A 22,343-nucleotide genomic window follows, 5' to 3' on the forward strand; every position below is an offset into this window, starting at 1 on the left:
GGAAACCCAACTGATACTGATCTCAGCGTGCAAGCTGATTGTTTTATAATTATGTGTTGGGGTCGCGGCATCAGTGGATGCTGTACTTCTTAAATCGAGTTTTGTTCTGGTCAACGCGTAGTTCCCTTATCTTAAAAAGTTTGTTGTTATTTTTAAATATGTTTTCTCATTTGCTTCGTCTGGCACTAATGAATGAGGCATTTTCCCTCTCATAATTTATGGGATTGAAGCTTTATTTTCGCTTTCTGGCGCTTAATAATTTGCATAAAATTAAGACAACGGACGGTATTAGTCATTCGTGTCCGGCAGTCATTTACCTTTCTGTAGAACTGTGTCTAATTGACTTTGCCGTTGTCATTTGGCTTACACACAAGTGGTGAAGCACTTTCTAGGAAATTCTTAAATCGAAGAGTGTACATCCATACATATCTTCTGATTGATTAAAAGAGATTTGTATATTTCTATGTATGGTATAATGTTTTGTTTTTAGCTGCTGATAAGAATATTGTAATTTATGTTTCTCCCATTTTGCAGATTTAGGAATCTTAAAACTGGAAACCAGTTGTTAACCAGTTAACCAGTTTTAACCAAGCCATTTAAAAAAATAACGATAAAGAAGTAACATACTTAGAAAAACCTTATAATATTATAATATACATATGTAGGCAAAAACATTTTCAGTAAAGTTTTTAAAAAAATATATAATGCTAAAATTGCCATAAATTGCTATTTAATTTTAAATCAAATCTTGAACGGTTCTTTGAGAAATTAAATTTAATAGATCCTTACACTAAAATTATTCAAAGCTTATGCGGCAAGAGTTGCATATTAAAAAAACAACTAAAAAGGATAGTTGCCTACGGGACCCTCTTTTTTCTTAAAATATTTACATTTACATTGTACACATATTTCAAAACACGTTTAAAAACGTTCAATAACATTTAAATTTTCATAAAATTAAAAGCTATCGGTATTCAAACAGGTATTTCCGTTCGAGAATGGTCACACTCCGTGGAATACAGTGTTGTAAAGCGCTCCGAAGTGTTCTAAGTGCTACTCCTGACATATGTACATATAAACTATTAAATTGGCCATCGTACAATATAGAGAATGGAAGAAAACGAGACCCGATCAGATGCCAGAGATTCCACGGAACTGGCCAATGGTAAGACAGCCGGTTAGGCTCCACATCCAATCGTAAACTAACCCAAAGCATTATCGGCAGGTGAGGATGACGCGACCAGCAAGCAAAAACTCAGTTACCTGCAGAACGAGATGCGCAAAATGCAGAACGAGTTCAACACACAGCGGGCGAAGATGCGGGAGCTGTATATGCAGAAGGAGGCGGAGGTCACTCAGAGCACGCAAGAGCGCCAAAAGCTCCAGGCAGAGCTGGACGAGTTGAAAACCCATCTGATGGTGGCAGACTTGAAGTCGGAGAACGAATTGCAGTTAAAGGACCTCAAGGCGCAGGAGGAAATCTCCTCGCTGCAGCAGTTAGTACAGGACACCATCGAGGAGTCCGCCCACTACAAAAGCGAGCTGGAACGCCTCAGGCTTGAGCTGACAAAGTATCAACAGATTCACCAGCAAACCCAGACGCTGGTTCCGCAACCGCAAGCTGAGTCATCCGTCGGAATTGCGCCCCAAGTGCTCAATCAGGTTAAGAAGACTCTGGGCTCCGTGCGTAAGCTGGGAACCGACTCACTAAACAGTAGCTTTCAGCAGGAGGATGACACACGAGCATCGAGCAAGGGCAATGGCAAGCAATACGTATGTTTTTCCTACATTTATCATTTAGTGGCATACCAAACATAATTACTTTACAGGCTGCGGAGGAAGCGGAGATGATGCACTCCATCGTCGAGCAGCTGCAAGAAGAAATGAAGGCCCTTAAGGTCAAGCTGCGCGAACAAGACGAGCAATTGCAGTCTAAGTCAGCGACCGACGAATCTTCCCTGCACAAGTCCACATCCATGGACGTGGCGGAGGGTTCTTGTGACTCCTGCAGCACGGCGGAGAAAAAGGCTGACGAGCTAAATGCGCATATAAGCAAGCAACAGAAGCAAGTTGATCTTCTACAAAAGCAACTGGTGGAATCCCGAGAGACCCTGGCCAAGGAGGCGGCGCTCCGAAAGGACCTGGAGGACCAGTGGCAAGAAAAGCGGGAGGCCCACAAAAGTGAAGTACAAAGCCTGCGCGATCAGGCCAAAACCAACGAGCAGCGTCTGCTGGACATGCAGCAAAAGTTTCTCGAGACCAAGGACGAGGTCATCAAGCAGATCCAGCGTGTCACTGACGACCGGGAGAGGGTTAACAAGCAGCTGGAGACGTTGCAGGCGGATAACGACTTTCTCTCCGGCCGATATTTGGCCACGTCCGAGGAGATCGACAACCAGTATATAAACCTGCCAAACACGGTCGTCGAACTGCAGGAACTAATGCTGCGACAGCAAAGCGAGTTGATCCAAGCACGCGTCAGCAGTGAGTACGAGCGACAGAAGTGCACAAGCACTGAAGATGAGATACAGATCTTGCGAGCTCAGTTGGAGGAGAGCAACAACGAACGACGAGCTTACAAGCGCAAAATGCAACTAGATATTAAGTCACTGCAGTGAGTACTACCCTTGGTTGAATGGAATGTAAACTGTGGCTTAAACTTGAATTGAATTTCTAGGGACAGAGTAACGGAGCACTTGGTTACGGTACAGGCTTACGAGACGACCAAAACCCAACTGGAGCGCAAAGAGGCTGAGCTTAATAAGCAGCTATCCGAGTGCCGCGTTGAGATCATTGAACTGCAAGAGGCCAATGTAAGTACAGATCTTTGGCTATCGAAGAACACTCGACAGCTAGTTGATACCTTTACAGGAGAAGTACGCGAAGACAAATTCCGACTACAAGACGAAAATAAAAACGTTACAGGAGGAACTGTCTACTATGGAGACGGTTCAGAAAGATTTCGTTAAACTATCTCAAACTCTTCAGGTGAGTGCGATATAAAAATATGGTTTATTCACTTAAATATTTACATTATTTTTTGCCATAGATGTCGTTGGAGGAGCTGCGGCATGCCGATACAGAGGTGCGCTGGCAGGACGACGATGATGTAAACAATTGTCCCACGTGCAACGCCTATTTCACGGTCATGGTGCGCAAGATCCATTGCCGGCACTGCGGCCACATCTACTGCGATAAGTGTCTAACAAAAACGGTGCCATCGGGGCCACGGAAGCGAGTGGCCCGAGTCTGTGATATCTGTCACACGCTGCTCACTCCAAACACTGCTCCCTACTTCAGTCAGGGACAGCCGCCGCAGCAACAGCAGGGCCAGCAACAGCAGCAGTCCAACTAGGCAGTCGGGCTCCAAGCCCAAGTTATTGTGTATTAAGTGTGAACTACGATTACGATTAGTTGGTATGTCCTTGAACTCTATTGCTCTGTTTCTATGCTCCGATATTATGATTACGATTCGAGGTAAAACCTTTCCAACGCCGCACTAGGTTGCGGCCTTATCCCCTTTCCATTTGCCGATGTCCTTTTTTCGATTTTTCCGTACCTTCATTGTGCTCTAAATACCGTAAGCGATGAGTTGTCTATGTTAGCTTTTGTCCTAGGTTAGTTTTCATAATTAAATTGAACTCAAAGCAAATATAAAAATAAAAAACAAGTAATGTTTGTTGTTTGTCGCCACACATCTTTACTTGAACCAATTTTGCCTGTAAGAAAGGAATTTATTAAATAAACTGTGCGTTTAATGTCACATCATGCAACATATAGTTTGTGTTGTTGTTTATTTAAAAATACTAAGCAGAGTTTGTAAATTATTGTTAACAATTGTATTTGTGTCTTCATTTGGTTGCGAGGAGCTAGGATTGGTATAGATATTCGCTAGGTATTAAAACGTAATAACAATGTCGGGCATGCCCATATAAATTCAGTATGTACAACTCTCACTTCAACTACCAAATAATAATCTAATACTGCAATCTCCGCATTCAACGAAAAACGTAAACAACTACAGACATCACACACACACACACTCGGGGAATCACATTACTTGGGAAGCAATTACAGGTTGTTTGGCACATAGTGTCTGCGGAAGAGATAGAATAATTAGAAAACAATTAGCCTGTCTAGGGAGAACTGATTCCCCTTACCTCACCATAGAACGCGGCCTGCTATCAGTGCTACTATGGTCACGGCTGCCACGCTCACAATGCTCATCACACGAGAAGCTAGTTTGGGAGAAATAAATATTCTGGTCAGTACACATTGATATTAATGGAAAGCTGAAAGCTTAGGAAACTGCTAGCCGAGAGTTGTGTTTTATACATTTCTTAAGAGGGTTAGTAGAGTAATTTATCAGTATCCTTTTAGCTTCTTCTTATATATGCATGCTAGATAAGCCAGGGTTGAATAATTGGTTAGGTTTTATAGCCGGTAGGTAGTCTATATGGGTAATATTTGAGGGACAAATACCATGGATCAGTCTGTTACAGGTGGTGTGTTCTGGATCTGGTGCTGGGTGGTTACACTAAACATTGCCTTCACATTCACAAACACAAATCAACCAAATATGAATGACCCAATTGGACACTTACTCGTGAATCCGCAACTTGATTGCTCGGCCGACTTTAAGACAGTTAATGTTCTTTAAGATTTTTGCTTGAATTTGGACAAGTCACACGAATGTGCAAACGTGGACTGGACGTGAACGTGGAATACATGGACAACAGACAGTACTGAGATGGATTGCGGGCATCGTATCCTGATTCCTGGCGGTGCTGTAACTGTGACTGTGGTGCTGTGGTTCGTAGTGCTTGGCTCGGGAATTTGATGGTTCGCGGTACAGATTTAGTTTATAGACAGCGGCTTTTATAGTTATAGATATTGCGGAGAGAGATAGAGCATTTGCTTAGCCTAAGGATGAGCAGTTTGATGAGCGCTTCTGTATGGATGCTTATAATGTACAAATATCTAAATACAATTTCGAAAAAGCTTTGGCTTTGAGCCTGTGATGATGCTGACGATGATGTCTGATGAATAGTGTTCTGGCCTGGCTACAGATTCATTTTACTGCGGCTCTTCACCTGCTGCGCCACCGGATCCACCGGTTGAAATATCGCGCCCGTGCTTGCTCAACCACTCGATGATCACACCGTTGGACCATCCGAATCCCGTCTGCACCTCGTACTCGCCACCGCCGCCTCCGACACCGAATTGATCAGCGTTGTACTGAAAATTAGACGACGCCATAAACATATTGAATACCAAATGGCCACTTTAAGCTTACCTTCTCGTACATATGCCTGTCTTTACTGAAGGCCGCGAAGTTTGACTTCACCCATCTGGTGGCCCACTTCTTGGACATATTCTTGGCCTCGGGAGTGTTGAGGTTGTTCAAACCCTCAACCAGGATGTACTGCATCGGAGCCCATACATTGGGCGCATCCCACTGCTCATTGGTGTAGCTTAATGTGTTGGGAACTCCGCCAGGGAATGTGTCCAGCTTATGCTTTTCGATGTAGGCCATAACTGAAGCCGAGATCTTTTCGGACTCAGAAATGTTGAAGGCCTTCACCCACAGCGGGGAGAGATTGGTGGGCACAAAGTAATCACGTGGTTTCTCGTTCTTCATATCGTAGTCGAGCCAGACACCGGCCTCCTCGTTCCACAGCACTTCCTTGATGCCCTGTAATGAGAGAAGTATTAGGGTAAGTCACCATTATGAAAACTAAATAATTTTGAGCTTATGAGTGTTTCTTGGAAAGCTGTATGCATGCATCATAGTTTGTTTTAGAATATTTATCTAATGTTTCTTACCAGTAGGAACTTTTCAGCTTTAGTCTCGTACTCGGTCACCTTCTTAGTGTTTCCAGCCTTTGAGTGGAACTCAGCAATTATCTTGGCGTTCCAGTACAGATAGGCATTCAGGTCAACAGGCACAATTAGGCTGGTACTCAGGTTGGTCAGATTTCCATCGTTGGTGCCATCCTCTGAGATGAACCATCGGGAGCTAAAGTCCATTCCAGACTCGGCTGCTGCCTTGAGCTCACTGTAATGAAGTTCCCTGGCCTCATTAGTAGAGAATGTTTCACCGGTTTCCACATCCTCTCTATAGGATTCTGGCCTCGGACCTGACGACGAGTCACGGTAAACGCACAGACTGTGATTTTTCACTGTGACATTGTGGTTGTTCGTAAAGAACTCGAACTCGTGCTCCAATTCCTCCAGAGCATCGATTGCGAACTTGTCATCGTTGGTGAAGTCTACGTATGACTTGACCATTCCGGTTAGAAGTGGTGGCTGGGAGCGACCGTGGTAGTAAACTCGTCCGCCGTTCGGAATGAAACCAAACCGATTCACAATGGACAGGAAGTTCTCAATCATGCCGCGGGCGGTGGTATACATTTGGCTGTAAAGGAGTCCCCTGATGATCCAGTAGGAGTCCCAATAGTAGAACTCGATGAAGCGACCTCCGGGAATGATCACGGGATTGGGGACGGGTATGATTGAGTAGTACTGAGGATTTTTCAGTACGTCGTCCTTCATTTTGCGGCCCAGGATCTTCCAAATGTTATTCAGTTCCACGCCCCACTGCTTTAGGTCCGGATCCGAAATCAGATCCAGGAAACTGGGATTCTCCGTCCAGTCCGTGGGCGTCCACTCCTCCAGCTCGGTGCCCTTGGGGCTAAAGTATTCCTACAAAACGGGAAATAATCCTTACTCTCTGCCAGTGGATAGTCTGAATCCAAATTCACTTACATCCACAAAGTTTTTGAGATCTTCATTGCTGGGCGTCTGGTTTTTCGCCTCCATCATTGCCTTAAAATCCGCGAGGGTCTTATCAGGCGAATTATTCAGTTTCATGTCCACGAACGTTTTGGAGTCCGCGAAAAGTTTGGGTTGAGCAGTTTGAATGGTGTGCAGTAGCTCGCCCTCGCAATAGATTTCACTGGAAAATACAAATATTGCAATTTAATCACTTCCTCCACATAACCGACTTCCTTTTCTCTTATCTCAAAATGTGCACTTTATAAAAAGACAAAACAAATGAAAAAAGGCTTAAAAGTATTTATAAGCTATGTGGCTTTTCCTATTTTAAATTTTATTCTCAATTCACGTTTTGTTTGCCCAGCCTGCACCGAAAAATCCCGGATGAGGCTTACGTAAGCCAGATAGCATAAAAATCGCTTATTCCCATTCCCATTCCCATATAGTATAGTACACACAGTGACGGCACTAATTAGTGCAAATAACTCTCGAGTTAAATGGATATAAAACCGCTCCAGCCAGAGTATCCATCCAGGTGGTGCTGGTTAAGTGAACACCTGTCCAAAGCATCGATGAATTGTATCTCTCGATCAGATACGACTAAAGCTAATGCACGAATAACCAACACGTCACGTTTATGGCACCGGGAAAGGAAACCACTCAAGCTGAAAGCTTGGTAATGTCTCAGACCCGGCCATTGCTGGGAGATCAGAGTCCGGAAGTCATCGGAAAACTTACCAACTTGCAAAGGGATCCACTGTTTCCTCATCGGTGGCAATGGCATTGTTATCATCTGTGCCGAGATCGGGAGAACCAAAGGACTTCGCCTGTGACACAGCTGCTAGGCAACTCCAGCTCACAAGGAGCAGGGCTATGGCTGATAGCTTGAACATATTTTCACTTTATTTTCACGGCTAATGAAATTGTTTTTCAATCTGCGCGGATGACAATACAAATTGTTGAGTTGCTGAGATATATCCTTTCGCGTACAGGATATGCTCGCGATCCCTGAATCTGAGATCGATCTGAACACAAGCACAACCAGCGCAAGAATACTTCTAACTGTTCCGCTCGATTCCATTTTTATAAAACTAAATTAATCTACGAATACGACGGAGTGTACGACGAGCCGCGATCGGCAAACGAACGATTGTCGGGCGGGGCAAGGTGATATCTGGAGCCAAGTCATCGGATGGGGCGGAGTGGGGTTGGTTGTTTGGTTGGTTGGGTTGTTCGATCGACGGTCGCGCTTTGGGGGCGCGTTCAGTCTATTTATAAAATCTTTAAAGTGGCCACAAACGTATCTGTCGGGTTCACCTGCTGCAAGTCTCGTGAACTTACCACCTATACCTATAGTCATTCATCTCCTAGCAGATCGTTCTAGTCTAGTATCTACTTAAACTACTAGTCTAATTGCATAGAGTTTCCCAGTGTGCCAAAGGGCATTCGATTGGGTTTTTAGCACACCCATATAATTCGCATATGGCTGGCTAACTGGCTTATGAATTTTAATTCTTCTGAGCCTTGAAATATTTATATCCATAACTATATCACCCGCATCATATGATGGATTATCACTCTTAACATATTTATTGCTACATTTGCCTTGTTTCGTGCGAGAAGGTCCCACTGTAATGCCAAGGTATTTCTGATAACAACTAATTTTGGGGATTTTAGGCCTAGTTTTAATGCTAATAGGCAATGCTCCACTTATGATAACAGCTGTGCTAAATTTCGTTGGAATTCATGTAATCCAGAAATTTAACGAGCTTAGCCCGATATCTCACTGATTTGCATTGCACTAAGGAGCTCAGATTTGAGGTCACCGAAGGCAGAAGTGACATTCGACTGCGGTTTATTTATATCCATCAAGTTCCACTTTATCATAAATTTCCAAGTCTATAATTAGAGTGGGTTATGTGTTAGTGACACGTGTATGGCCCCAAATAATGGACCGGAATTGCGACGTTTCGCACGAATGTTGCTTTACGTACTGTGGAACTAACGAGTCTTAATTGAACTGATTTGCTGAATAAGGATTGCCTTTGAGAGATTAACATATGGATATAAGTTAATGCGCAGAAAGATGGTTATATGCTGGGACTAAAGACCTCTCTATACATTAACTCATTCATTAAATACCAGTAAAGATCCAAACAAACGAGATATTGCACAACATATGTGTCTTATGGAACATTTAGTGGATGATGAATTACTCAAACCGGGTGTCATCGCAATCCTATGATATAACAGCAGCTGAAGCATCTATGGCTTGGGAAACAAAGGGGATCCAAATAAACGGAACAATTGTGCAATTTGAATCGAGATCTACGGGGATGAGAACCAGAAAGAGAACGATACCCCGAGAACCCTATTGTTATGCCTCACTGTGACGACAGCAGCTAGCAGGTGCGACTAAATCGATGATTTAACACGTCACTAGCTGTTAACATTTTATGATTCCATTAGCAAAGCGATTCAGCATTTAAAAGTTAATCCAATCGGATCTATTACAGATCATAGATTGTCTAACTAACTACAGCTCTTCCAGACAAACTTCCTTCAACTTGAACTATTGTTTACTTTTTCCGCCCCACTAGCAATCTACATACTAAACAAATATTTGTAAGGGTTTTTTTATGTTTTTGACAATACTTTTGATAACCGTTGATGACAAATAGCAGGCACAACAGCTGTATTGAGCTACGTGTAGGGCATATTCAAATAGTTATAGATTGAATTCGAATGTTTTGAGTTCCCCCTGAAGGGGACTTCCGATTCCGCATAACACAGAAATCAGACAATTCCGACTTAAATTCCATATAAATCATAAAAATGCAACAAGACACCCCCTAAAGATGATATCAGAACTATGGAATAACTATTGTTTAAGCACATTTTAAAGCGCGTGAACAAAATAATTAAACTTCTTGAATGGCCGTTCACACTCTCACCATTCATCTGGGTTATTATGTTTGCTAGTGACTTTATAAAACGATTTATTTATATATTTCTTATTTTATAGCGCCATTGTCGTCATCGGTGGAGGCGATAAGTGCCTCAGGTGACGTCTTTGTCCGAGTACAATGGACAAAACTTTTTAGACTCGGATTTTTGAACTCCGCTCAAAAACAAAACTTTGCCAAAATCATTCAAGGACAATGTTAATCATTATGTGGGGCATTCAACGCGCTCGTATAATTGCCGTTTAAGTTAATCGCTCAACTAGCTATATAATAAAGCACGGTCCGTTTGATGGCTAAGCCAAAAATTTCAAACAAATACCTGATACGTTCAGTGTGACATGTTTAAATCCGAGAGGAAAACGAAGAAACACACACAAAAACTGGTAATGTCATTAAGAAGCCTGCATCAGGCTGAATTAACTTGTTTTAGATTTGTGCGTTTTGCTTTGATTAACGGTTCAAATACCGATACAAAGACCTTCGAAAGGTTATTGAATCGTAAAAAGGTTTGCAGTTAGCGAAAAACGCATTCTGACGAGAGGCTAGAGCGTAACTAAAGATTAATAATCAAATCCTCAAGAAGAATCTTAATTCAATAAGAACTTTTTGACCTAGTAACATAATAAACCACTTCAGCACCAATTTGTTATCTAGAGTGGACAATTAAGGTTTATCTGAAAACATTCAAGGAATTAAACTAATCAGAAAGATTACTGAAGTATTCATTATCAAGAGCATTGTTTATTGCATTGATCTGGAATTACGATTACTTATAGAATCCAAGACATTGAACTTAATCTCAAAGATTACTTAAATATTCCTTATCAAGGAAAAATTGTATTGCATTGATGTGGAAAAGAGATCTTGAATGGATCCTCTATAAGATGTTTGATATTTGAAGTACTGCGCCATTCGACGTTCTTTATCACCTCCAAGCTCTTCAAGCCTAAGAACCATTTTTACTCTCTCACATACAATAGTGCAGTAAACTTGTTTTGGACAAGTTCAGGGAAACTGATAAGTAACTGATAACTTTGCTAAAGTCAGAGCCTTTAAGTACACGTTTTCTTGAACTAACAAAAAATACAGCAAAATTGATATTGATATTGATATCGGTAGAACAGGTTTAACAGCAGCAAGTGCATCTTCCAGTCTGTCTGGATCAGCTTTTTATTTGAAATTTATAATATTTATTAATTATAAGCCATTAATTTCTCAAAAAAAAGAGGAAGATTTGGCACTGTAAAAAGAGAAGATGCTAGGCAACCGCTTATATTTTATTCAGTGGAAGATCTCTGTCAGTCATTCCATATTAAATGTTAAGTACCCGCGGACCACAGATCACTGACACCGCAGGTCGGTGAGTAAAAATAACGCTGCTCGACGTTTGCAACACGATTAAGCTCAGGGAAAATATCAGAAAATATCAGGGAAAATGTCAGCAACCACAACAATTTGTATTGAAAATTATAATTTAATTGCTTGTGTATATTGAGCTCGCGGTTTCTGTTTTTCAGCGGCCTGGGAATGCCTGGCCATGCCAATTTAAATTCACTAAATTACAATTGTTTTATTTTGTTTAATTTTTTTTCATAATTTCAAATTAAACTCTAGTTCGTTTTCGCATTTCACACACTTTTATTATTGGCAATTCGCTGAGCTGAGTACGAGTTTTTATAACTCGCTCACTATCTCTATTGTGCACCTGATTACTATATATGCCCGGATTATATATACTCTCGGTTCTAATCAAAAACACTGCTCGACAGCACCTCGCCGATGTTGAGCGTTTGAAGGCAACGATCCGACTGCCTCCAGCCAAGTGCCGGAGATTTAAATTTAAATAAGATTTTTGCAAAGATCTGACCAGAACGGAACAGAGTTACCAAGTAGTCCCTATGGAGAAAGAAGTCACCTCCTCTCTGTTTGCCTTTTTAGATGAAATTGCTAATAAATAATATTTATTGCTGCGGAAATTGTCATATTTCTAAACTGATTGATTGACAGCCAGTTAAGAAGAATTATGTATTTGGTAATCACTTTTTTGCATCGTTTGTAAGGAAACCATTTTTTAGTTACTATTTAGCTAGGCAAGGAAATCGTAAATACTTTACCCTGATTTAATAAAATCTTAAAGTATGGCGATAAGATAGAATCCCCCAAAAGCGAACTGACATCGTATTTAAGACCCTGTTATTTATCACAAAAATTACGATCGCTTGCAAAAACGAATATAAATCACTTTTGATTTGGAAAATAGATTATAGAGTAATGTGATAGGCAGGAATTGACTGTTGAACGAATTAAAGCTATGATATCTCACAGTTGTTTTTAATATTTATTAATGATTTCTGTTGTGAAAGTAGAACCATTGATAAGGTAATAAAATTATAATGATTTCCAATTTGCAAGTTTTATATGTATGAAAAGAGATTTTTAAAATCATCAGGATTTTTCTTATTTTTGTGACTGGTCAGAAACTCCATGAGTTTTGTTTCTGAGTTGTCCAACTAAAGAGATGATCAATAAATACTTATTTATAAAGCGAACTTCATAAAAAAATTACGTCGGTTTCTATGTGAAAACATTCATTCTGCTCAGTTTATTTTCACTAAATCTTTCAATAACGTAATGATGACTAAAAGTAATTCATGAGTAAGTTAACATCTTAATAATAATAATAATTTATAATATCATAAAAATAACAATATTTTACATTGGATAGAAGGGTGTCTAAAAAATGGTTTTGCGGTTGTTGTTAGACAAGATCATCTAACTCTTATGGTCCCCTTAAAATAGCCATATCCGACTTCCTACGTGCTCTAGCAATTGCAGCCCTTTAATCAGTCTCAGACAAACTTGCCTCACCTGAGTCTGCGATGATTGGTGAATCTTCTAATCACACACTGATTTGATTTCTTCAAGGAACAATGGAGACTGTGGATGAGGGGAATTCGGGACAGACACTTGATGTTATGCATGACAAGCTGTGATTATACTTAGTTCAGAATAAAAACTGTACGAGAGGGGATCGTTCTATCAATGATGCCTTGTCGGTCTGCCTGTTATATTTTAAGTTGATAAGAAAAGTGACAGATAATGGATTAATTCGCATATTTCGCATATTCTCAGAAAACCTCTCTGAGAGGTCTATAAACGTGACTGTCTCTGTTGCTCAACAGCTGGTTGCAATTAGATCTTAACGGGTTAACCTGTTCCTTATTACGTATACGACATGGACACACCTACAACCAATCGCGAAGCAGCGCTAAACGGAAAACTGATCTGATCCATAATGATCTGAGCTAAGTTCGTGACAAACAACAAATGGTAAAATATATATTAAATAATACCAAGTTAAAAGTGTTTAGCATTTGGTTGAATATGAAAGCGAAATGTTAGTGCTAATAGCTATCTATCGGTGTACTTAGAATAAGTTGCGGTTTTTACAAACATAAATAAATAGAGTTTCTGGAAATGCTAATTATTTATGGCAGTCTCTGGTTATTTCCAGGTCAAAACCACAGTATATTTAAATTAGAGCAAGTAAATTGATTTGATTGATTTCTTTTTCCCTACTTAACTGGAATTTATTTGACAAAGAAATTAATAAATAGAAGTTTTTTGTAATCTTACATGTTGGTTACGTCGGCATAGAAAGGGAAAATTGGATAACTAGATTTGAATTTTCCCAAATATAATTTTAATAAATCAATCTATGACCTTATAGTTTATAACATAAGCTGCTGCTTAAAATGATATTTGTTTATCTTTTTTAATAATTTCTTTCTTATTATAAATAAAATATATTACCCCTACGTCCAACGTAAAACATTCTACATTTATAGTTACTACTTATTCGATAGTTAAGCGAAACGTTCTATACGCGGTAACATGACCCAACAAGTATGCAATACATTTTCGCTGTCCTGCAAGTATGCAACAAATAAAGACTAAGCAGCTGATAGATAATGGCCGTAATCAATAGGAGGGGCTCGTTAACATTTATTGATAAGACTACACGGGCACTGATAACGCATTGTAATAATCGGACTTCTTGTACCGGTAAGTTTGGCCTTGGGTTCTCACTAATCATCATATAGTTGCTCTTTCCTGAATACTTTTCTATTGCAATTGTTGCCCTCTAAAATTTTAAAAGGTGCAGCGGAACGAGGTCGTATGTGACTTAAAGCGACACACGTGCTCAACTGCTAGAGCTACTTGTTAAAGTATTTTAACTGCATTTGCAATGCCTATGTATATTTAAATTTTGACACGAAACATCATACATTTTTATTAATTGTTTTTCAATTTTCTGAATAGTTAAGACTTTGGAAACTATACTAGCCATAACAGATATTTTACGCGCTTTGAAAACAGCAGCACTTGTGAACACAAAAAAAAAGGAAAACAAAAGGCAAAAATTTACGAGGTGCTAATGAGAAGGCGGAGTTTGTATGCCCTTATAATATATATTTAAATGTTTATTAATTAGATATATTTGCTATATACTCAAAATCAACGTAGTGATAAATAGAACCAGATGGATAAACGTAGTTAAATGTGTATTTAATATAAGCTTTACCTCTTGATTAACGGATTTCTATTCGCCTTTAGCTCTTTACTAACAAAGTATAGAAATGAAATATTCCTTCCTTCGTTAAAAATGTTTCCCATATAACAATATATAGTATGAAAATCTGATACGTGACATAATTCTACGAGCTCTGTTAGAAACAAAATTCAAATATCAAAGCGCTAATACAAATTGCAGCAACACTTTTTTGAAGATAAAACAAAATTATATTTTGGCTCGCCGGCAGATTTGCAAACGTAAGCGTGCGTGAGAAGAGATAAAAGAAAACAAAACCGAATAAAACAGTGGCATTGGCACAAAATGGCAAAATAGCGGTGTCTAAAATAAAACTATTTACTATATGCGGCTATATATATATATGTATGTATATTTGGCACTTTAACGAGACATTTGCCAGCTATCTGGTGGGCAGGAAAGTGAAAGCGGGTAGCTAGACAACAGATGTCCTAAGTTGGCAAGTGCTGAGCGCATTCTGCAGACGAGACTTATGCAACACACGAGTGCCGTTGCAATCGATCGAAACTATTTAAATAAACTCACCCGTTTCCGTTCATTTTGTGATTGCTCGAGGAATTTGCTGGAGTGGCGATGGTGCGACAAGCACTGTGAGTTCCAGATGTCGCGATATAGTTTGAGATTCTCGCAAAGTTGCGGGCGGCTAGCACAGATTTTAATTTAGCTAAAATGGTTTGTTTATTTCTGCCACTTGTTTATCACTTCAATATGCGTTGTTTGCATTTATCACTCAGTTCGATCACTGCCGTTCTTTATGTTGTTATCAACGTTTGTTCTTTTGCCTTTGAGCAGCGCCACGAGACTAACCACGGCCGTGCAGCCTACGGCTATTAAATAGTTTTCGCTCAGCGAATTTCACGCTTTTCCGCGCTCTGGATCTCACGTCTGAAACTTGGGTAACAACCACACAAAGAGCGACCGGATTGAATTTATCGTCGAGATATACATGCACTGGGAGGCTAACGGGGTAAGCAAACAGAAATGTAACGGCAAACTCGACTCATCGAACAAAATTTTGAAAAATGTACAATTTACTTTGAGAGTTGAGGCTCTCTTAAAAAACTTGCGATATTTCGTTTTAATAATGGCGAATAAACCCTGAATCATAAATGTAAGTCTGAAAAGCAAATTAAATATTCCTTGATAATATTATCCATACTCAGTTGATTTCATTCATACACGAAGTTAATGTTAAATTATGGTTCAAGGCGAATATTTTATGACAGAAGTACAATATCAAATCTTGTCTTTAGAATGTATCAGTCTTTTTCAGTGTAGACAGCTGTTGGCGAACGTGCTCGAGAGAAAAAGTTCGAGAGCGACCCGCGCGCTCTTTGCTTTTGCGGTCTCTCTTGCTATGATAAAAGTCCCCTCACGCAAACATCAGTACTGTATTTCTGGGAGAGGGAATTTTGCCAGATCGTTTTTACTGTGACGTGCGTCAACCGGTACCTCTACTCTTCACTCTCTCGCTCTCTGCACACGCACACTTCCTCATTTTGCGAACTTTGTCCACACTTTCCCCCCTCCCACTTACTCGCACCTCTCTCTTTTTCACCTGATGCAATTTGCAACTGCACTGCAAAAGTGACGTGTTGACAGCAAAAAGCACGACAGAGCAAAACAAAATGTTTAGGAACCTAACATAGATTCGTTTAATGGATATGTTTGTCGCATATTTAGTCGTTCCCAAGGTGCCCTTGCCAATTATCGGATATCTTACTTTCTGCCTCCCTTTTAATGTGTTTTCGCCAGACAAACCGGTTCCGAAAATTATGCCAGTCTACAGACTCTACCTTTAGAGATTGCCAAGTTTCGTCTAAACAACAGCACGTTTTCGTCTCGAAATACCAACGACCTTCGGCTGTGACCTTTGGGCAACCACTCGAGCACACATAACCACATATTCATATGTACATCTGCTTGCATACACAGGCAGAAGAGAGATAAAAGATAAGCATTACTTATTGGAACAACAGGCCAACAACTCCATTATCGGGCGGGAGTTGTGTTATTCACAAGTTAAATATAAATATCAAAGGCTCCCGAAGTCAAATCAATCGGAAATAAGTGGCCAATCACGATCGTATTTTTCCCTTTAGCTGTTTTTTTAGATTGAGAGAGCAAAGTCAAACGGGTTTTTTTAACATTTCACAGACATGTTATCGAAAAATACAGACTAGTGCTTGAGCAGGGGCTCATAAGTATGGGGGCTCGTCAGGCACAAACACACATACAAAATCATTTCCGTTTATTTTTATGTTTCAGCTGATTTTGTTGTGGGCCCGTTGAACGATTTCATAAGAATTATTCATCATTTACGTGGTCACACAGGGCGTATACGCGATAAGTTGGTCTGACGTTATCGTTGCTCGCATTTTCACTTTTCCTTTCGCCAACTGACAGATCTCATCTGCATACTAGTTAACCCTATCTTATCAGTGAATTGGATGTGCTTTTTAAAACTATAGACTCCTTTAAGTTGCTCTTTGAATTAACATTTATTCTCAAGAACCCCTAAGCTGTGACCTTTTTTTATTATCAAAAACTGTAAATCAGTAATTTCCTTATAGGGTTAATGCCAAGTTGATTGCCCTAGCCCACTTAAAGCTCAATTGGCTGTTGACACTTTCGAGAAAATCCAGCGGTCAGAGGCTGGTACTGAGACCCAATTGGATCCAATTGAGTAAACTCATCCAGATTTACACTTGCCTTTGGAAATGTCGCCAAAGTGGGCAGCGGAAATGTTAATTGAATCGAGTTAATTTATTTCACGAATGAAAATATCTTTTAATTGAATGGCAAGCACGCTGATGGCCCGGCATTCCAGAGGTCACTAATGTTACGCAAACTGAACAATAAAACTAAATGGGAAAGTGTAAACATAGTTAACCTGTTTTGCCATCTTATCTGCGCAGTATACATTTCGGGGGCTCGTCAACGAGAGAAGTGCATACTGGTTAAAAACTAACTGAAAGATTAGATATAGATGATGAAATACTTAATGGATTTGCCATTTACTCACTAGATATCGTAAATATTCACGTTTTCACTCACAAATTTACACTTGCAATTAGATTTAACTGAAAAAAAGGCATGAAAGCCGCTTTTGACATCCACATAATACTCATACTTAATAATTTAAGTAACTTAATAGCACTTATGGGGATAGCCTTAACTAAAGAACTTAAGTTTTTCTAATTTTTGGCAGCCATTGTTTTCTATTTTTAAGTGCAATGCATCAAAGCTACTGAAACTCAAAGCCCTTTTAGAATATGATCTATTGACACCATCATTAACAATTAAAAGAAACCTTCTGTTTGCAGTATTTTGTTTGTTTACTCGTCTGCCGCTGTTTAAAGTATGTTTGGTTGTGTGTTCAGGTGTCTCCGATATAAATAACGCAAGTTGCAAGGCGTGAGCAATTGATCTACTCTTATCACAAGACAATTTGGCACGGCCAGCAGTTTCTGGGAACACAAATAACCATTTGTTTATTTTACACAATTTCTTTTCGTCTGGGAGTTGTGCGCATGCACGTTTCGCAATAACAAAAAAGTACGACCAACCGGCGAGACGAAAAAAAGCCGACTGACATTGAAAACTCAAGAAACCAAGAACCAAGCAGTTGTGACGTAAGGTAAGATAATTCATGCACCCTCGTCACAGGAGGTACATATAAAACACTAGCTTATGGTCCATAGTATTCATTTCATTTTTAAAAGAAGTATTTATTACTCATGGCTCTACTTGATCAGGTCGTAAACGTAAAGGAATATAAAATGGTCTATATGTATGTAATTTCTTTCACATTATTGTAAACACTGAAAGCTTTTTACTTTTTTGAATAGGTGGGTGAAACTTTTATTATCTTATTTTTTTCCGATCTCAAGGGTAGTCGTTTTGCCATCGCGTAGGGGCGAGATGATTTGTGGAGCTCTTAAGACTCAATCATTTAGCTCCCTAAAAGTATGCAACAAAAACGCAATGGAAACATGTCAAAGAACTACTTTTAATAGCGCAATAAATATATAATGACCGCATTGGCAACATATTTATTGTTGTCAATAGCATTATATAATGCTGATATCAGCATCTACCATTTTAGACCCTATCGATGAAATCATTTTCAGCAGCCTTTGATGCCCTGGTTTGGTTAGCCATGTGACAACACAAAATAAAACCGGCACATGACGCCAAAATAAGTGACGACAACAAAGGCAAAGCATAGTAAAAGGAGAAAACTACGGAATAACGAACAAAATGTACACTTCTAAATTATTAAAATCTCTGCCAAGAATTTGATTTGTCTTTTTATTAGACAATCAAAGTTTTGGCTGATTTGATGAAATTGAAATACAAATTTTTATAAACTGTAATAAGTTTATTTTACACTATATTCTCCATAGTTAATAAAATTACTTCTGAAAACTTTATTATAATTAAACAAAAAAACGTTCATCTTTATTTAAAATCATTTTACATAACTCATTCTTGCTCATATGCAAATTATTTAATTTAGCACACGTATTTAAACATTTTATTGGCAAGCCATATACTAAATTATCATGCCCATAGTAAGAGAGTTTCAACATTGAAAAGCTTCCTGCCGGTTTTCATGACATCAGCAGCAGCTTTTGCCAACCTGAGTCATAGATGTGCTGAGCAAAACTAGGTACGAAAACTACTATAGTTTCACCGAATATTGTATGCTCTACCAATGATCTTGGACTGTGATATATTACTCAACGAAAAAGATATTGTAAATATATATATCGAATGAGTAACTACAAAAATTTAAAGTAGATAAAATAATATTTAAGAAATATTTTACGAGCAGAAAGGCAATGCATAAAAATCAACCACACTTTCAGAAATTTTGTTGGTGAAAACATTTATTAAAATACATATCATTTCAAAATATTTATTTTTTGATAAGGCTCAGCTTTAAACAGTAAAACTCTTTACAAATAAGTTTCAAATTTAAGCTGGTACAGTCGACTACTTTCTAGATTGATGTCGATCTCCCACTTTGTAAGAGAGCCCCAAAGCTTGTGGAGCTTTCGCACTCACAGTGCCTCCGTTTTTTAGCAGTGCTTACTTCGCCGGTATTTGGGCTTCATTGCGGCAGTTTGAATCAGAATCTCAGTAAGCGAACATCGTCAAGTGGAAGCAGCAATCATGCCAATTGGTGAGTTTCCAAGTTCCCAAGTGGGTGGAGTGGCCAGAGCGGTTGGATAATGGAATAGATAATTGGGTGAATTCAAACATAGGGAGAGGCGGACGCAACTTTTGGCCCACGACCAAAATTGAATTGTGTCAACAAATTCCTAGAATCGAAACATCAGAAGTAAATAAAATATACAATATTTTATCTACGTTGGGTTTTTAGTAAAGAAAATATATGCAGAAGCAGAGAGTGTGTTTGGGACAACTTTCACCTTGTGATCGTCTAGATTCAATTAACGGGAATATGTTATACATATTGTTCAGCCTTTTTGGTGTTCTTTATTATGACCTATTAAATTGATTTTCGATGCGGTCATCTATATAACCAAAGTGCCAAAAAATGTGTACCAGCTGCTGTGAGTCACTTATCTAGGCCCCGAACTCTGGCAATAATCAATAAGAATTCAGCAAGGGTGACCCGAGGGTCAGACGAGAGATGCACCTCTAATGATGTCATGCAAAATAATGTTGCTTGGGAAAGAATTCGTACAATCTGTCGAAAACAAAAAGCACAACCTCACATACATATATCTAGGCAAATGTTTGTCGCTCGAGACCCCGTAAAGCCGGCTCAGAACTCGAAATTGAGCTTGAGTGGAATGAGCTAGAATATTTAGTAGCGAAGAACCGATGGCGATCTAAATGACATCATGCGAACGGCGCTAATAAACAAGCGAAAACAAAAACAGACGCTAAACATTCAGATATGTATCTACAAACATATAAATAGCTACGAATTCTTTCCAGTTCACGTAGTTTTTATGACAACATTTTCCCTCCGATTCGTTGGAGATGTTTGTGGTTGTTAATTCAAACCCCAAAACTTTCCCATTACGAGAGAACTTGGTACAGTTGCCACCAAAATCGTAACACTTTCCTCCTATTTCTTAGACTAATCTTCTTTCCACCATCTTCTTTGCAGAAATCAACACCCCCGATAAGTTGGAGTACCAATTCTTCCCGGCCAACGGAGGAGTTTTCACCTTCAAGGTGCGTTCTCCCAAGGACGCCCATTTGGCCCTCACACCCGCCCCCGAGGAAAATGGCCCAATCTACGAGATCTTCCTGGGAGGATGGGAGAACACCAAGTCGGTGATCCGCAAGGACCGTCAGAAGCCTGAGGTGGCTGAGGTCCCCACTCCCGGCATCCTGGACGCCGGAGAGTTCCGTGGCTTCTGGGTGCGCTGGTATGACAACGTCATTACCGTTGGCCGTGAGGGAGACGCCGCTGCCTTCCTTTCCTACGATGCTGGAAGCCTCTTCCCAGTCAACTTCGTCGGCATCTGCACGGGATGGGGTGCCAGCGGATCCTGGCTTTTGGACGGTAAGTTTCCACCTCGTTTAAGGTCAGAACAATAGCACAGGTGTTTACCCTCTCTGATTAGTTTACCCAACGTAAGTGTTTGCCTAATGTATTGTCCTACAGGCAGTCAATGAGACCCATTGTCTTGGTACTAAAGTCAGCTGCACTAACATAAAGTTATTATTTTTTTACTTTCGCCAATTGGATTTATCATTGAATTTATTTGGTTAAAATTTGAAGGTAAAAAGATATTTTTCTTATGGGGTGGGTGTCCCCAAAAAAACTTGTGCTATTAGTTTAATCCAATTATATTAATATAAATAACGTTATTTAATCCCATCATTTCTCTGCAGATTCTGCTCCTTCGGCGCCCGCCATTGGCTTCTCCGCACCCACTGGAAGCGGACCAGGATGCTGGGTGGCCGCCGCCAATGGCGAGGTACCCCCCAACGCCCTGCAGGGAGGATTCGACAGCAGCGAGCAGCTGTACATCGCCCGTGCCCGTCACGAGGGTGACCTTATTCCCGGCAAACTGCATCCCTCCCATGGTGTTACCTATGTGGCTTGGGGAGGTGGCGAACACGGACACGGCGAATACGAGGTGCTGTGCGCCGCTGGCGGCCAATGGGTGCCCGTTGAGGACGGAAACATCCCGCCAAACGCTGTGCCCGCCGGCGAGACAGCCGAGGGCGAGCCACTTTTCATTGGCCGTGCCACCCACGAAGGAACCATCACTGTGGGCAAGGTGCAGCCCTCTCACGGATGCTGCTACATTCCCTACGGCGGTGAGGAGCTGGCCTACAAGGAGTTCGAGATATACGTGGCCAACTAAACCACGGATCGACTGTCCACACTAAATCGCACTGAACCACAATTGTTAATCTGAGCGCTTTACAGTTCAACTGGTCGCAGAAATTTTATTTATATTTGCATTTCTACTCAATACTGTTGATGAATCTCTATTCGATGCCGAAAAGGTTATTACTTTGTTCACCCAAATTGGTTAATAAACAATAAATATATTTAAGAAAGTAACATATCCCATATTAATTATAATGTCCATTAAAGGGTGGATGATTTCACTTATCGAAGTTTCGATAAGTTTCGAAATAAAAGAGCTTAACGAAATTAGGTTGCGGTTACTGCTGTTTTATTATGCGGAGTAGTAGTGTGTTTTTCGGATTGATAATTCTTGTTTATGTTATATTGTATGGTCCACGAAAGGCTATTAATACTAATTCATTATTAATCAAAATTCATTTATATTTAAGGTTTAAGACTTTTAAATTGGCTTCTATATAAAGACAAATAATGTTAGTGAGCTTAAACGTTGCATATTCTCGTATGTAGTGTAGTATTTAATTAGGAAATCCTAGCAAAGGCAGCATAAACAATAACCTACGCATCCTTAAAAACATGTAATTCGAAAACAAACATTTAAAAGTTCTGAAAAAAG

At 39.8% G+C, this 22,343-nt stretch overlaps 3 protein-coding genes across 6 annotated transcripts; 2 read left to right on the forward strand and 1 right to left on the reverse strand.

Moving 5' to 3' along the window:
* Positions 1–1,019: 1,019 nt before the first annotated feature.
* LOC108109141 (rab GTPase-binding effector protein 1) lies at positions 1,020–3,670 on the forward strand. Its single transcript, XM_017217539.2, has 6 exons — positions 1,020–1,165; positions 1,226–1,773; positions 1,830–2,614; positions 2,678–2,813; positions 2,872–2,988; positions 3,050–3,670. The coding sequence occupies exons 1-6, from the start codon at positions 1,111–1,113 to the stop codon at positions 3,353–3,355; spliced, it is 1,947 nt and encodes a 648-aa protein (XP_017073028.2). The 5' UTR covers positions 1,020–1,110; the 3' UTR covers positions 3,356–3,670.
* LOC108109142 (trehalase) lies at positions 3,367–15,237 on the reverse strand. Of its 4 annotated transcripts, none has more exons than XM_017217540.2 (7): positions 7,516–7,830; positions 6,769–6,958; positions 5,827–6,705; positions 5,297–5,695; positions 5,094–5,238; positions 4,166–4,238; positions 3,367–3,719 (listed from the first exon to the last, which is right to left on the reverse strand). In XM_017217540.2, the coding sequence occupies exons 1-7, from the start codon at positions 7,668–7,670 to the stop codon at positions 3,701–3,703; spliced, it is 1,860 nt and encodes a 619-aa protein (XP_017073029.1). In that variant the 5' UTR covers positions 7,671–7,830; the 3' UTR covers positions 3,367–3,700. The 4 variants fall into 4 exon arrangements, 3 of the variants coding, with proteins under 3 accessions (XP_017073029.1, XP_017073031.1, XP_017073030.1); XM_017217542.2 differs by lacking the exon at positions 7,516–7,830 and adding an exon at positions 14,881–15,237 and having other exon boundaries at positions 3,368–3,719; XR_001772504.2 differs by lacking the exon at positions 3,367–3,719 and adding an exon at positions 3,754–4,096 and having other exon boundaries at positions 4,161–4,238; positions 4,605–5,238; positions 7,516–7,829.
* Positions 15,238–19,420: 4,183 nt separating this feature from the next.
* LOC108109217 (C3 and PZP-like alpha-2-macroglobulin domain-containing protein 8) lies at positions 19,421–21,922 on the forward strand. Its single transcript, XM_017217681.2, has 3 exons — positions 19,421–19,546; positions 20,507–20,908; positions 21,241–21,922. Exons 1-3 carry the CDS (start codon positions 19,537–19,539, stop codon positions 21,717–21,719), a joined length of 891 nt encoding a protein of 296 aa, XP_017073170.1. The 5' UTR covers positions 19,421–19,536; the 3' UTR covers positions 21,720–21,922.
* Positions 21,923–22,343: the final 421 nt, after the last annotated feature.

This window comes from Drosophila eugracilis, unplaced genomic scaffold, assembly GCF_018153835.1.
Source record: "Drosophila eugracilis isolate 14026-0451.02 unplaced genomic scaffold, ASM1815383v1 contig_1765, whole genome shotgun sequence".
NCBI lineage: Eukaryota > Metazoa > Arthropoda > Insecta > Diptera > Drosophilidae > Drosophila > Drosophila eugracilis.

Coding starts and splice junctions, on each gene's coding strand:
- LOC108109217 (XM_017217681.2), top strand. Junction 20,909..21,240: donor CGGATCCTGGCTTTTGGACG/GTAAGTTTCCAC, acceptor ATTTCTCTGCAG/ATTCTGCTCCTTCGGCGCCC.
- LOC108109142 (XM_017217540.2), bottom strand. CDS start 7,670: ATGTTCAAGCTATCAGCCATAGCCCTGCTCCTTGTGAGCTGGAGTTGC. Junction 6,959..7,515: donor GTGGATCCCTTTGCAAGTTG/GTAAGTTTTCCG, acceptor TGTATTTTCCAG/TGAAATCTATTGCGAGGGCG. Junction 6,706..6,768: donor ATCTCAAAAACTTTGTGGAT/GTAAGTGAATTT, acceptor CCCGTTTTGTAG/GAATACTTTAGCCCCAAGGG.
- LOC108109141 (XM_017217539.2), top strand. CDS start 1,111: ATGGAAGAAAACGAGACCCGATCAGATGCCAGAGATTCCACGGAACTG. Junction 1,166..1,225: donor TTCCACGGAACTGGCCAATG/GTAAGACAGCCG, acceptor CATTATCGGCAG/GTGAGGATGACGCGACCAGC. Junction 2,615..2,677: donor CTAGATATTAAGTCACTGCA/GTGAGTACTACC, acceptor TTGAATTTCTAG/GGACAGAGTAACGGAGCACT.